The 17,216-nt window shown below is 33.4% G+C and overlaps 1 protein-coding gene across 2 annotated transcripts in view; it reads left to right on the top strand.

Moving 5' to 3' along the window:
• LOC121324004 (steroid hormone receptor ERR2) overlaps positions 1-17,216 on the top strand; it is a 70,419-nt gene that overhangs the window by 15,695 nt on the left and 37,508 nt on the right. The window contains exon 1 of one of the 2 annotated variants that reach the window (XM_041265370.1): positions 7,584-7,802. The exons of the other annotated variant lie outside the window; for it this stretch is intronic. Within the exon in view, the coding sequence (XP_041121304.1) occupies positions 7,753-7,802 (50 nt within the window). The 5' untranslated portion in view covers positions 7,584-7,752. Of the gene's footprint in view, positions 1-7,583; positions 7,803-17,216 lie in introns of those variants that run through there. 2 annotated transcript variants of the gene reach the window in all.

The raw sequence follows: 17,216 nt of genomic DNA, 5'->3' as shown, positions 1-17,216 counted from the left end.
TCCATTAGTCTAGCGCATTTGAGTAATTCAGTCCATCACGTTCGAGCTTGTTAGCCCACCGCGTTCGCTTTCCAGCCAGTATAGCTGCACTTCACCTTTAAAGCTGAAAATCTGCCTCTGGTAAATATGGAGTAAATTATTGGATTGTTGTTCTTTCATTTGGCTATGTAGTAATGGCTGGATTATAAACATTGCAGCATATAGATTTCCTGTCAGTTCCCATGAATCAGACATCCTTATCTTATTTACTGCTTGCAGTCCCACCAATGCTGCGAGCTCTTTTAAAAAAAAAAAACAGAGGCACTCCAAAGTCCATTCAAAGATTTCAAAAACCACTTAGTCCTCCTGTCCACATTGGGTAAGTAAGTAAATATAAAAACTGATGTGCACTGACTTCAGAGCCTGCAAGAAATGTATTCTGTATCAAAATTGGGTTAACTAAAAACATACAATCCAGGGGCTGGTTGCAGCCAGCTGAACGTAAAGGTTCGCCATACAATCAGAGAAATTGGCAGATTTGTGTATTGTATCAATCAAGGCAGTACGCAGTAGACTTATCAGGCGGGTTAAGTAAGCTTAGCTTGGCAGCACTAATGTTTTAGAGCACATATTCAAATTAATCCTGCCCTCTAATTAATTTAAAGTTGAAGGGGTGTGGTAATCAATTCAATTGCAGTGTTCCGTTTAGTATTAAGTAAAAATAAATAAGGAAATTATAAAACAAACAAGACACAGAATTGAAGCACAGGGGATACGGCTTTTATTCTCCATTTTCTCTGTTTAATTATGCATTCATTATTTTGGTAAAGCTGGATAACGAGGAGGTGTCTGTATAGACATGGAAGATGTTAAGAAAGATGTATATAAAGCTTCAAGCAAAGGCGTCTCTCAAGCTTAGGGTTAATTCAAGTTTCAAATGGAAATTAAAAGCTGATGTATATAAAGCTCAAACATATACCATTTAGCACAATTCCTTCATATTTGTATTCTTTCACAGAACATTTTGGTGAAATACTTTAAATCTGAAAACACTGAGTGAGAGCCCAAGTTTTTTTCTGCATACAAATGATATTGCTTAGTTGGTTCTGGTCAGACTGCAGTATCTATTACATTGCCGAACCACTAAGTTAGCAGTTAATTGTGTAAAACCTGTTTTTCGTGCATCTACAGGACTGTATATTCTCAGACAATTAAAATAAACACGGCAATGTGTTTACAGGGAAGTATTGTTTATTGTCTCTTTATTGTTTGTAGGTTTCCTATTTTCCATCTCTGTCCACACTGTTTACATGTAATCTAGTATAGCTTTGTGATAAACATTTATTCACATTTAAGACAGATTGTTCACACTTACCTCGTTTATCACAGCTAAAGATTTCTGTGTGACATACTGTAACATCAGGTTTATATATATATATATATATATATATATATATATATATATATATACACATACACCTTTAAAACCCTCCAGTTTGTAAGAGGTTTTGCAGGAATAGTGGGTCTGTAGATACATATTATTTGAATGTATTGTAGCATTACCTTGTATTGTTGTTCGGAAATGTAAATATGTTAAGAATATAAGTACATAAAGACATACATAAGTAAATTACCCATACACACATAGAGATAAATGACAGTGATCTCTACAGTTACTGTAACTCATTAAATATATATGGGAAACCAAGCAGTATTTGTGCAACACTTTCAGGAATATTTCCTGCTTCTTGAATTTACTTCCTTAAACCTTGCTTTAGAAAAAGCGACTTGATTCTGTGTATTGGTATGCATGGCAACAGTACATCAATAGGTAAAACAATGAAGAAGCACGAAGTAGAGCAGGCTGGCAGAAACCCATCTGAACCGAAAGTGCAGAAATACTTGAAATGCTTTATTCTGCTCTTCCACAAGTTTCTCCCAGTCTTCTAAAGATAAAACTTACATTTGTGATTGTTGTTTATTTTGCTGTTGACGGTGTAGAGTTTGTTTTTAAAAACCGAGGTTAGCAGTTTTATCATCACCCTTATATTATACTTTTACTATGCACTGGTCTCACACCACCACAGTTTATAGGAGAATTAATGATTATTGCTCACCATGTATTCTAATAATAATAATAATAATAATAATAATAATAATAATAATAATAATAATAATAATAATAAACCTGCAGTAGACAATAATTTGATATATTATTGTTAATTACTACATCTCATTTTGCACTGGTCGAAAGTTCAAATATATCAATTGCTTATAGGAGCCTATGCGGTCCAGTGGTTAAAAAAACAGGTGGTCTTTGGTTCAAATCCCACCTTTGCCATTGACTGACTCACTGTGTGACCCAGAGCAAGTCACTTTTACCTTGCACCTTTAACAAATTACATTTATAGATTTCACCTTTGTGAGGAATAATCTGAGTTTGTAATTTATACTACATCTGAAGCTCAGCAGGGAAAAAATAATCTGATCCCTTAAATTGGAACATCTCTCAGATCTCTGCCTTATTATTTCATCCCCACAGTGTAAGAAACTGTTCAGTTACACATTCCTGCAGAAGCAGAGTTAATGGGATTTTGTATTGATTTTTTTGTGTCTGTAATTAATGACAGTATGCATGTATGTAGTGCTAATGATAGTACTCGTGAATACTTCACGCAGAGGCCGGTGATTTTTTAAGTTTCTGAAAAGAAAATGACAAACTGCCTAAACATGGTCTCAGAACCCAACTCCGAACTATTTGTGTTCTGTCAATTAATATATAGTTCTGATACACAAGCGTTGTTTGAACCCAGTGCAGTAGTAAGCAGTTTACTCTTTTAGAATGTGTTTAATGATGAAACTGGAAACACGATTGTTACTCACCTGGCTTGAGTGTTCCTGTGAAAAAATGCTCCCTCTAGCGGTGGACCAGAAATTAACATCACGCAATACATTACTAATGTCATTTTAGTTCATTTTATTTTTTTTTAGGATAAAAAAAAAAGTTAATATTTTTGGTACGCCTTAAAGAATGAAGCAAAGAAAAGTTAAGAAGAAATAATGGGTTCTCTTCTTTCATTTTTAGCATACAGATAATTATGTACTATACATCTAAACATTTGCAAGCCTATTCCACACCTCTTACAAAACACAATAAAATAATACACTAGCTAAACAGTAGTGTTCTAACACATTGGGTTGCTTAAACTATTGTGACAGCCCGCCACTGTATAATGAGGCCAGCTTGTGACAGTTTGTGATTTATGTCAGTTACAGCAGCAGATACGCTACCTGGAACTGTTGTACCATACTATCAACATAATACCTTTATAGAAACAGCATTTGAAAGTGTCCGACTCAGTGTCCGATTCTGTTACACGTGCCGGACAAAAACTAATGGTAACTGTCCAGCTAAAGCTTTGGCAAAATACTATGCAAGTTCCTCAAGCTTAACATTAGTGTCCAGGAATGAAGTGGAGCAGCTTTAAGGCTCTGAGGTGGTGTGTGAGTTTTAAAGTGTTTAGCTCTGTAGGCTGGGCTGTCTGAATGGAGGAGGAGGAGGAGGAGGAGGAGGAGGAGGAGGAGTTGCTAGTCTTTTGTTAATAAACCCTACATTTACTAACACAGAGGCTGGGGCTGCCACTGTAACTCTGAGACTTCATTCTTCATAGCAGTACCTCCTGGGGAGTTCACTATGACCTACCTGTCTGATAAGGTAGTGAAACCATTCCTCCTTTACACGTCTTCTTTATCATACGATTGCAGTAGTTGTTTTTCTCATTTGTTTATACTGTATGTGATTTAGAGCGGTCAACAAAACAAGGATACATGTTTTACTTGAAGAGTAAGGATTTTTTGTTTTAAACTGTTTTTGTTTTGTTTTGTTTTTTTTAAATGCAAAGGTAACTTATATTTGTAAGAGCCTATGAATCAATTGAATTTTTTTTATTTTTTTTTAAAGAGTTTGGAATTTTGTCTCTGATTTGCCTCGAATTAAAAGTTGTGCCTGAAGACATTACAGGGGTCATGTAAAACTATGAATATGCACGACTGGTGTCTTCTGCATGCTGTGCATTTATTAAAGCTGCAATGCATTCTGTTGAAAAGAAAGCAAATGCAACCAAATGAGAAAAAAAAGAGCAGCAGGAAGAGAACCATTGAGTTCAAATGAATGCTTGTTAGTCCAGTGAGTTTGCACTGATGGTTTGAACGAAAGCAGCCCTGCTGGTGAGAGTCTAATAGGCTTGCATTAAAAAGAGAATGCTAGACTAGCAGTCTACTGGTAGTCGACACCTGCTTTTCTTCTGACAGGCCTGCGTTAAGCAGGAAAACCGAAAGGGACAATGGTGCTTCTGGTTACCCATATGTTTGTGATATTAGAAGTCATTTCTCTATTTCCCAGTCAAGTCAAAGATGTGCACCCTAGAAAGATTTATTTATTCATTCATTCTGAGAGCCTCTCTTTTGGTTTGAGAGCCGCTGCAGTAGTTGTGTTGGAATCCTGTGTGGTTTTGCTCTCTGTTTGGAAAGCCCCGCTGTACAGCAAAGTGCAGCTGTGCTGAGACACAACATTTCATACAAAATTCAAAAATGTTGACGCAGTTCTAACAGCATGCCGGGCACGTTTAATAATCATTTATTGAGATGGTTTTATTTACTGAGTTTTTATTTATTTATTTTTTTAAATTAGAAAGTTGATATTTAAAAAAAAATAATTTAAATAAGTCAAATACTTATATTTACAAATTCTTATAATGTTTAATTTAATTATGTATTTTTTAATTGTGGTTGAAAATAGAACATTTTTCTAAACAAATTTGGTTGCTTTTTCATATTCTCAACAGCCCTACTGAATCAAACATGAATAAACTAGTGTAATTACTTTTGCATTATTCTTAACGGTTTAATTGAATGAAAACGATTTAAAATTGTATTCAATTCACACATTTGTATGAATTCAGTGATAGATAAATATTCCTGTCCTGTGATGGTGTTTCTGTATCTGAATTAATTATTAATATCATGGCAAGCAAACTCATACATAAAATTCTTAACCTTTTGTTACATGTTATGCTCTAGTAGCACAAAAAAATTATACTTCATGATGAACAAGGAACATTAAGCATTGTTATCTGTTTTTTTTTTTGCAATACCTGGATTTGCTTTTATATTACACATTCACATATATATATATATATATATATATATATATATATATATATATATATATATATGTGTGTGTGTGTGTGTGTGTGTGTGTGTGTGTGTGTGTGTGTGTGTGTGTGTGTGTGTATATATATATATATATATATATATATATATATATATATATACACACACAAGTTTGAAAGCAGGCGTATTATTTGACTGAAACTCATTTTACTGTTAGGATTGAAAATGCTTCTTGGTGTAAAGTTAATCTGTGGTTGTTACAGTATTTTTTCAGATGAAAACATAATTATGCTGTGCACTGTCCGCTTTCTCTTTTTTAAAGTTGAATTATATAGGAATACAAAGGGTACCAAAAGATGTACCACTGCTCTCATCTAAATGGAATCCAGAACCCAATTAGCCACATTAAACTAAATACAAGCTGAGCAGTTCTCTAGTACTTTTGTGTTGAAGGAATGACTTTGTGATTTGAATGCCGATGCTTGAACTGTAATATTCATTGAAGCCTTAGAGCAATTGTTCTTGTGAATATTTTCAAAATAACACAGAGCCTAACACATTCATCTTTTACAAAGCCTCCACGTTCAATATTTTTGTAAGTGTATTATTACATGATCACTAATAAAAAAAAATCCCTTCACAAAGGATTAGCAAACCGGATGCATGGCGTGCAGATGGAATATTGTGTTGCAGTAATTCCACTACTGGGGCTGCACACAGTTTGGTTGTCAAATGTTTATTAAGACATTAAAAGGGGGACATGTTAACCAGATAGAAATAGAGAGAGTATGAGAGGACAGGTAGCAAGTGGGAAGAGATTAGCAAGCTCCTCCTTGACCAGCTGCCACTGACCCTCCTTCACAACCTGGGTCTGCAGTGTCCTGGTTCAATGTGTGCCTCAAGCCTGAGTACTCTATGTTCTCAGCTACTGTAGCTGATTGCACTTCTTCATTGTTACTTGTATTATTATATGGCTGGATTATATTTTCTGGTACTGCAATTAGTGTAAAACATAAAACACAAAAAAAAACTAAAAAGAAAGAAATCATTATAACCAGAAATAACCGGTCAGTTAGCTATTCAGAGAGAGAGAGAAAAAAAAACAACAACCTGATAAACACAGAATCTGTGTTTCAAAAATAAAAACAAAAAGGCAGAAGCCGTATTTATAATTCAGAAAGTAAGGTGGGGATAGGAGCTTGTACCTAGACCACTAGGTCACCTCTTTGGAAGACAGTTCAGATATTGAGGGTCTTGTCCCCTGAAGCAAGAATGACAACAAGAATGGTCAATTCTGGTTGTAAAGGTGTATTATACAACTTGCTTTTAGGTGATGTAATTTCCTTAAAAAAATCTCAAAGCCTTCTAGCTATTGTATGTTATAGAGTGTATGTTCATAAAACAGTAGCTCAGTTTGCTGCTGTATCAACTTCGTTTAGACATCTTGTTTTCTTGGTTTAATAATAAAAAAAAACATGCCTGGTCAGAAAGAAGTATAGTTTAAAAACATTGCATTTATGGTGTGGAATATATGTGTTACTGGCAGATATTTAATTCTGTAAACATTTTGTTTTCTGCATTGTTAAATGAGAATTTGTAGATGAGTTTTGAGCTCCCAGTTTACCTCTCAGAGCAGCAGATTACTGAGATGTAATAGATTATCAGATTATTTCTGTTTTTAACATTGTATTATTTACTCAAAAATAACTGCTGTTATTAATACCAGCAGGAAATAATTGCAGTGTTAAAAATAATTATGTATCCTGTCATTGCCAGCTTTCTTAATGAATTGTCACATTATTGGTCACATCATGTATTTGGCATATAAAAAAAAAAAAAACCTATAAAGGAAATACAATCTATACAGACACACGCACACGCACACGCACACGCACACGCACACACACATATATATATATATAAACACATGCAATTATATACAATTTGCAATACATTTGCAAAATTATTTCATAGATTTGATGTAAATAAAAACATAACCAATTTTTCAATTTTTAATTGTAACAAATTACAAAAAAACCCCCCAAAAATAAACAGTTTTTGTATAGGAAGAAGGTGTCCAAATTGTCATTTTGCTCCTAATTATTTATATGATTAATAATGCCTGTGTTATATTGTAGAGTATTTCAATTGTGACTGGCTGCCCCCACGTCTCCTCCTCCCATCCCTGCCTGCCTGCCTCTGCTCTGTCACTTTAAGAACAGCCCCTAAGAGCCAGCCAAAAGCAGCTGTTCCATATTCATCAAGCCCTTCAGTCTTAAAGAGCCCTATCCTGACCATGGAGAACTTCATTCCTCTCACTCTCTCTCTCACTGTCTCTCGATCTTAGCTCTACTCTCTCTCTCTCTCTCTCTCTCTCTCTCTCTCTCTCTCTCTCTCTCTCTCTCTCTCTCTCTCTCTCTTTCACCCCCTTTACCTGTCTCTCACACATACATACACATACATTTCGCACACAGGGGGTTTGGGCAGTGCTGAAAGTGGTCTCTCTGTGCCTCTGCTGCTGTCCTACCTTTTGGGGTGAATTGTTGTCAGTTCTTTCTCTTTTCCTCTTGCTGTGATTCCTGGAATGCTAAAACTGGACTGATGGACATTTCAGAACTTTGTATCCCAGACCCTATCAGCTATCACAACCAGTAGGTGCACTTCTTCTGTTCTGTTCTTTTCTTTTTCTTTTATAAATGTTTGCTTCTTCCTTGGATGATTTGCAGTGGACCACACGCAACTTCTTCTTGTAAGAAACAATGATTGATCTCCCTCTCTCTCTCTGCTTCTATTTCAATGATGTGGTTTTGCACAATCTCTATACAATAGGTAGCGGCAGGCTCAGCTTTGTATCTGTGTTGAGTTTCAAGTGATTTGTTAAGAGAACATATGAGTGGTTTATAGAAACATCCATAGCGCAGCGAAAGGAAAATTGTCTTGCAACTCAAAACTCTTATTTTGAGCAATGAATAAGTGAATAAAGAACAAAACAGACCCCAGTCCTCGTTGTGTCTGCGTTCTCTTTGGGAAGCCTGCTGTTTCTTCACGGATAATAATGAATTATGGTCTGAGTAAAGGGGTTAGCGCTGCGATGTGTATTACAATAGCAGAGGAAGTTTTTTTCCGGCTTGTCCTGTGTTTCAGCTTGGCTCTCAGTGTGATGTGAAATAAATTCAAGCAGATTAGACACACTGAATAGACTAGATAATGAGCGGAGGATTACACTTTCAGAATATTTGCACACAGTAAGATAAATGAAGGCACCTTTAGCCCTGGTTTATTTTGAGTACCAGCTGAATTGTGGTTGAACAGATTGCCTCTGAGTTTGTGTAACATCACAAAGCTGCCAGCTGAGGAGAGTTCGGCAGTTTTAAACCTATTTCTCTTTTAAAATGTGTATTTTAGCATTATGCCATTTGGAATTGTATAAGACATTATATTAAAGTGTTTGTTAATGAATTGAAATTTCATAAAATGGAAAAGCAGACTGCAAGACAGCAAGCAAAAGCATAAAAGTTCTAATAAAATGAAGTGTACAATATACAAAGGCTGCTGGTCGCGTAACATAACATGCAAAACAATTAAGGAGCTCTTTGAATGGTCTTTACTGCTTAATCTTTTTTGTAGATTGTATGAGAATTGCAATGTTTTCAAGCAGTTTTATACATATATACCTTTATATTAATTGTTTATTACAAGAGATACATTTAAATGTTTGTATAGCAATCTTATGATACACATATTTTTAATTTGGGAATTCAATTTAAATATAAATTGGTTTGTTTTTGGCATCAGTTTAACTACTTGATATCAGCAGGGTTTTTTTCCCCAATTATTGTTTATTGTTCTGAAACATATACCAATATCAATCAATAAATATCTAAAACAAATATTTCTTGTCTTTGCATAATTAATGCACTCCTAAATAAACATGCAACATGTACCACGCGTATTGCATTTTTAAAATATTATAAATATTTGCTATTTGCAATCTAGTTAGGGAAATTCATTTTCTCCTTTTTCACTTTTTGTTTTAATGATGAATGATGTATAATCAGTTATGACTAATGTATACAATGTGAAACGTGTATTTAAGCATTGTTTAACATTGTAGTTTACAAAGTAACTTTATAGTTACAGTAGTTAGCCAACAAAACCAGTAAAGTGGAAATTAATTAAGAATCAGGCATTTTGGTAAATATTTTAGGATCTGGTGCCCAGACATTAACTCTTGAATTACCAGGGCCCAGAAATACCCTTTAACCCATTGTCTTACTCGCTGTAAATATGAATCCCATTTTACTCTGCTTTGTGTTTAATACTGCTCTGGATTAGAAGGGTTTTTATATCGCTCTATACTTTTCACCCACGATTCTTGATAAATTGGCTGGCTTCAAATCGCCAAAGAATTTTTTCAATAAATTGCAGCAGATTGCAAAATTATTGTTTCACTTTTTTGTACTTTATTTTAAGGTTTTACATTAACAGTATCTTACAAATGCACATTGCTAACTCATTGTTAGCAGTACATAGATATCAGGATTTAAAAAAATAAATAAATAAAAATTGTTGCATTTGAATTGTTTACAAAAATACAAATATATTCAGTTTTTATTTCTCACATGATGTAGATGTAAAGTGGACTAGCAACAATATTTAAGACATTCATTTCACTAATGTTTATATGCTTTTAAAGTTTTTAATTAAATTAGACATAAATATATACATTTTGTAGTATATTTGGAACTCATTTTAATATTTTAATAAAACACCAGATTCAATTTAAAGTGTATTTCAATGTTAGGGCTGACACTACTAATCTATAGGGCAATTTATAATAAACAATAAACTTGTTTAAACTTAATAAACTATGCAATGAGATACAATTACAATGCATGTATTGGAGCTATACAGTGAAATATAGTTATATTATATTGAAACATTGCATTTTACAGTTTAAGATTAATAATTAATATGTGGCACTGTTGTAAGCTTTTTAGAAAAAAAAAATGACATTGAATAAATAATAAATATAATTTTTTAAAATAATAATTCAAACAGCAAGGAGGTGCAAGTTATTTTATCAGGTATGTTTGGGGTTTGCTGATTTTTATATAAAATAAAAAAAACCTAAAAGGAAGGTGATGTCAAAATAAAATTAAAATTAAAACAGCATCTAATAATTGGGATTGTACTGATCTTGAAAAAATGTAATTAATGTGTAATTAAATATTTTATTTTGACTTGAAATGTGGTAGATCTATTTTGAATGCTGAAGTGTTAAATGCAGAGATAGTACACACCTACTACATATATATATATATATATATATATATATATATATATATATATATATATATATATATATATATATATATATATATATATATATATATATATATATATATATATATACTTTTATAGAAGTATAAATTTGCTGTTTCTATGCAGATTTACAAATGTATTGAATATCTTTGTTGTTATTTTAATTGTGACTATACAGTATAGCCAAAAGTTTTGCATCACCCTATAGAATTAACTCATTTTGCTTCAAAAAGTCCAATGAAACCTGATGAATAATGTTACGTTAACATATTGAATTACATACCGCTTTGTAGTTTTCCATATACTTAACGAAAAAACTGACAAAAAATTAAAAATATGATATTTCCAAATCTAACAGAAGAAATACGGTATTACTATTGAGGCTTTCTTTGATTGCATGATGTTAAATAAAGAGAAGTTTTAAATTTGATCGAAAATGAACTTCTAAAATAGAATTCTAATAAGTGCGAGGGAAATAATTATTTTACTGTTTATGATTGTCAATAGAGAAGTGTGTTTATCCAAAGCCAGGTACTTCAACATAAAATATAAAAACCTTATTAAAATAATTATTAAAACCCTGGTTAAAATGTAATGCTCGAATGAGTGACTTTATCGCTGCTAATGACAGATTGATATTTTGATACTAATAAGATGCTCCAGATGTTTAAATAATTAAAGCACTACTAACGAACCTAAAATATCTCATGAAATGTTTTCGGTTTACAAATGACCTTTGAAAGGAGAGTGATTACATTTAACCTTTGGTGGAGCGCTGTACTCAATATACCAGGAATTCAGGAATGTCGAACGTCTCAAAAAAATTCTTCACTTGATTAAATTCAATTTCCTACACACCTTTATTCCAGGATTTACAACAAGTTGTCAATGAGCATTTATAATTACTATCATGTATTTCTTAGCCATTTAAACAAGACACAGAATATGTTTTGGTGAAGAATACTTTTTAAAAAATGTATACCGTTCTGTATCAGTCACAAGTCATTTAGAGTACAGAGATTGCAGATTAATATATCATTTTCTCCAAATGTATTTGATCTTAGTGCCTATGATGCCAAGAGGTTTCTTTTCAACAGAATGTAGAGTAGGCCCTTGAATCCAACTTGTTTTATATACTGTGTCTGGTCTGTATGTCTAGGGTGTACGTCTATATGTTCTTAGTGAGTGCAGTTTATCTAAATGACAATAAAGTCACTATAGGAATCAAAATCCGTTCTTAATTAGTAATTGCTGAAGTTAAGGGGCAAGATTATTTTGTAAAACATTTATTTTTATTTTGAATTGAATGAACTAATCATGCTGTATGTAGATATCATTGTTCTAGGCTAGTTGGGATCCTAGTACACTATATGTACAGCCTTCTGGCACCAAATATATCATATAACTTTTATTTTTTTTAACTGAATATAAGAATATATTTAAAATGCTGTCTATTTAAGGTTTGGTGCGAGCTTCCATATGAGAAAATAATTTGTTAATACTGTATTAAGCTTCTTGTAAGAAATTATATAAGAATTATATATATATATATATATATATATATATATATATATATATATATATATATATATATATATATATATACTTTTTTTTTTTTTTTTTTTTTTAAGGAAAATTGCTGTGAAAAAGGTAATGTAGGTACAAAAAAATTTGAATAATTGATTTCAGCACTGACATATAAATGTTGTTGGGGAAGTTGTTCACTAATGTGTACTGAATATTATACTCATTTCACAAATGTGGTCATTTTAATTGATGGACTTGAAAGCATGTTGAATCATGTCTTGTGCTGTAGGTATGAGAACACCTTAATATTAATTAGTGAACGAATGCATGATTTAACTTATATAAAAAACATAACTTTGATTAAAACAAAACTTAATTAAATGCAGCACATGCACGTGTGCAGTGTGTGTATATATATATATATATATATATATATATATATATATATATATATATATATATATATATATATATATATATTATTACACAGTAGTGTTTGACAAAAAACAGTGATGGCTTGCAGGAATAAAGATTTGCTATATTGGAGAGTTGTGTTGATATCAAATATTTTTATGTAATATTGTTATGGAATGCATAGAGATCAGAGTGGAGTTATTTACAAGTTAGTTTAAAAACAGAGAAAAGCAATTCCATTAGTGTATCTCAAGTTAAAAGCTCTTTGTGAAATTACAAAGTGTTCCTTTTTATTGAAGGTAATCACATTTTTGTTGTCTTCCTCAAGATGGTATCGATGGTTCAGCCAGTGGAGAGTAACTGATTCAGTCCTCACAGACGCTCTCCAGATGGGATCAGCTGACAGTAATTTAGTTTCAGAATACATTAGTGAAACAAGCTTTTGGGCACGATCAGAGATCTTGGTATTAGCTGGGGTCCTGGCTTCAGTGTCCACTTCAAATAGTGACCACTGGCTATTTAATTAATCTGAGTAAACAGAACAGACGTATCTGCAGATCTGCAGACGTGTAACTGGGGCATTAGGGATTTCTCTTAAAACCTAGTGTTTAAATTGAATTTTACACTTAGCAGGTTTCCGTAAGAAAACATCTAAATGCATCCCTTTATTTAAAACAGGGTTTATTTTCTCATTTGTTATAATGAGTATATCTACCAGGCCCATCCCATTTTATTGACAGTTTTATAATCTATACATAGTAAAGAAAGCCAGCTGTAACACAAAGACCCACACTGTTTAAGATTGTGGGCTTACATGCTAATCGCACCTTATGGTGAAACCAGTGAATAGCAGTCTTTTTCAGGCAGGATTTCAAATCTCATAGTAATTGCACCCCTCCTCTGAAGCTCGTGCCACAAAGGAAGACCTGAATTCCACCTCTCTGTAAATTGAATATCTATTGAAGGAGATTGGGATCCGAGATTCCTCAGTCAAACAGGCTTTAGCTTAGCCCTGCTATTCCACATTTACACATCTGTGTACATCTTGTCCTTTAAACAGTAAACCGGCATTTAGCGAGTCACCGGGAAAGGTGTTACATTTTTAAATTGTAACAACATTTACTTTTAGATGCTCTCCTCTATATATGATTGTATAGTACTATAATAGATAGATAGATAGATAGATAGATAGATAGATAGATAGATAGATAGATAGATAGATAGATAGATAGATAGATAGATAGATAGATAGATAGATAGATAGATAGATAGATAGATAGATAGATAGATAGATAATTTCATTGACAGAATTGGCCAAACGATTCCTTTCTGAATAATCAGCAGGTTGCATTTGTAAATCAAATGCAACACTTAAATGTAATCGTCAAGCTAATTTGTATCAACAGATGGAGTATTTCAGTGCAGTCTACTGCTGAGAGCTAATCCCTCCAGTTTTGCGACAATGCCTACAGTCCACCCTTTACCAGGCTAAATGTGTTAATGTGTTCCATGAATACAGAGGACAGCCCGTCAATCTATATGTGTTGTTTTTAATATTTGTATTTACTGTATAAAGGATAGGAGTGAAAGAACGGTTGTTGCTATAGACATGCAAATTCAGTCTCACACATCTTAGGGCAACTGTGTTAAACAACTTGCTTCTCTCCTGAAGCACCACTTGACCTCAGAAAGAGTTTCGTTCAGATGGCAAAGCTACCTGCACTCCCAGAGGAGCCTTCCACTAGAAAAGTGCATAATAATAATAGTAATAATAATAATAATAATAATAATAATAATAATAATAATAATAATAATAACCTTGTATTTTTTATAACATAATAATGGCTTTAAAAGCACCATCAGTTAGTCAAAGCTACTTGCTGCGCAATGGTGTCACCAACACAATACAAGTATGTCAGCAATTCTCTGTTAGCTATAATAGAGGGTGGCTGTCTTGATTTACAGTTATAGTTACACCTAGGTATTTTCAGGAATCTGGTTGGAAGCCAAAGGTATACAGCCAAATAAAAACTTAAGATGCTCCATAAATTAAAAGCAGAGGGCAAAATGTCCTCTATGATTATTCTATTTTTTTTTTTCTTCAGAAATTGAGAAAATGTCAGAGAACTAATTTACGTATTTGTCTCTTAAATATTACAGATGCTCTTGAGGTTAATATTCTTATTGAAGCCTCAGCCAGTGCTATTGTTACATGCTTGCCAGGCACTTCAAAGTTAAGTTAAAGCTGCACATTTGCACTGAAAATAGGACCAGCAAAATCCATTTCTGCCAAGCGCTAGATAACGGCTTCCTGGAAAATAAACTACTGCCGTATTAATCCATCTTTATATTTTTTATGGAGTAAAATGTTGAATAAAATATCAACAGATCAAGTAGTAAAGCAAACATCGCATGATAATCTGATGCAAAGAACTGTCTGTGATGAGCACTATTTCATTTTTAAGGGGTCTTTGTAACTTTAAATCAGTTATTACACATTAAGACTTCTGTGTGTGGAAACAATTTAGCTGTGGAATTACTGTGCATTACTGTTTGCAGACAGATCACGGTAACAGCTGGCATCAGGTACTATTTAAACATCAAGCATGTCTTCTAGTGTAACAGTGTTTCAAGTGGAATTGTACTGGAATACTCTGGTGATATGGTTATTCTTACTCGGAATTAAGCATTACTGATAATTGGTTCTATTATTAACAGTGCAGTGAGCATTCTGTGAACTTATGGCACAGTTTTCTCTGCTGGGGCTTAACACATGAGTACACTGAATATTTAATCTCATGTCTGCATTTGTCATAACAGGATTGTCCAAATGGAAACATTTAGTTAGAAACGAAACACTCTCACAACACAAGGGAATGATTTTTTATAACCTCGTAATAATAGAATATTTAATATGCAACATTTAGTCGGCATGTTATTGCTTGCAGTTTGTAAGTCTTTACATACCGCAAGAAATTCAATACCTTTATAATTATTTAAACAAAATAGTTCTGTCTTATGTGTATCTTCTCAACCAAATGCCACCTGGTCAATTATCTGAGTATCTTTCTTGAATATAATGCAACAGTAAATTGAGTAATAATGTATAGTGTGTGTATTTACACATTAAAGACAGACGACGTGCTTGAGCAAGGCATGCAGGTGTTTATCAGCGAATGGTATTGATATCGAGCGTGCAGTCGTTTGAAGGTTATGTTTCTGAACAGTAATTGAAATGCAAAATAACATTAGGATCGATGGATAGCTCTGTTTATTTATGAAATCAATATCAAAACTGTCCTTCACGATACTCCCTCTGATTCTAACTGACAGTTTAACCAAGTACGCGATGTACACAGCTATTCAGTGACCTCCGATTGGCTCTTGTTCACATTTTATTTTTTAATCTTACTCAGAAATGGAAGGGTTGACATTGGTTTGTATTTTATTGTCTGCACTCGGTGGTGGTGGGGGAGGGGTATTCTTTCAATGTGAGAATTCACAGGTGTGGACATTTGTTTAGACCTCTAAGTGATGCTGGATTGACATTGGAGTTAGATGGGACAGTGTGAACCGCATCACAAAGCATTGTGAGATGCAGTGGCATCACATGCACATTAGTGCTGAAAGTGCTTTGGTTGCAAGAATAAAGCAACACAGATGAATTCAATGTGAAGTAAAAGGTATTTAGTAATTTACTGACCCTCGATGAACCCAAACAGCTGTGTGCTGCAGTGCTGACGGTAGGGTTTTATTTTATTAATGGGAGAGTGTGGAAAACCCTTGGTCTGTGTCTATAGGCCGGGGCGAGGTCTGACTGATTAGCCTGCCATTAACACTCAAAGAGAAGGAGAGAGCCTGATTCACAGGCACTTTTATATACATAAAATGTTTCTCTCTGTGCTACAGAAGCAACCTGATTCAGCTGCATTGTGAAACAGTTTTGCAGTCGGTCACAACAGATGCTCCAGTGACCCTACTGCACCTTTTGCGGTATGTGTCTTACCCTTGGATTCAGAAACTGTATGAAGCAGGATGTTTGGATGCACACACAGATATTATTTATTTCTATATTATACAGGCGATATACTGTATACAGTATTAACCTTATAAATTACATACCACAGAATGGATTGTTATTTAACAAATGTACTCAGGGGAATCAAGAGATTTCTCTATCAATTCAATGTTAAAGGAGCTATATTTTTCAACTAAAATTTTACATATGCTATAAACTTTTTCCTACCTATTAAAAGTGTTTGTTACTGAAAAATACATAAAATAGTCTTATTTTTGTTTCAGTCATCTAATCAGATATTGTACATGCTCAGATAAGATCGTTTAACTATTATCGATAGTAAGATTCAATACAGTATGCTGCCTCTTAGTGGGCAACCCTAAATAGACAATAAACAACACGCAGGTGGCTGCACAACACTGAAAAGAAAGCACAAGAGAAAAACGGATGCTTTGGAACTAAACACTGCCTTTGTAAGAAAAAAACAAAACAAAGGGACAACATTATATTTTTATATGTTATACATTTATACTTGATTTTTATGTATTTTATTACATATTTTATGTAACTGACGTTTGAGAGAAACAGACCAATAGTCACTCCAGCGGTCAATTATCAAAAAAAAACAAAAAGATTTTTCTGACATCACAGGTTTAATAGAATGATAGTGGAACTGTTGGCCTACTGTCTGTGACATTCACCCATGTGGGAAACATTTCCCACAATAAGCCTCAACCGCAGCGAATATCTCTATATAATGTTCAATCATTCTAGCATTAGT

The sequence above is a fragment of the Polyodon spathula genome, chromosome 12 (genome assembly GCF_017654505.1).
Source record: "Polyodon spathula isolate WHYD16114869_AA chromosome 12, ASM1765450v1, whole genome shotgun sequence".
Taxonomy (NCBI): Eukaryota; Metazoa; Chordata; class Actinopteri; order Acipenseriformes; family Polyodontidae; genus Polyodon; species Polyodon spathula.
Note: the sequence above shows the minus strand (reverse complement) of the source record. Positions and strands in the feature narration are given on the sequence as shown.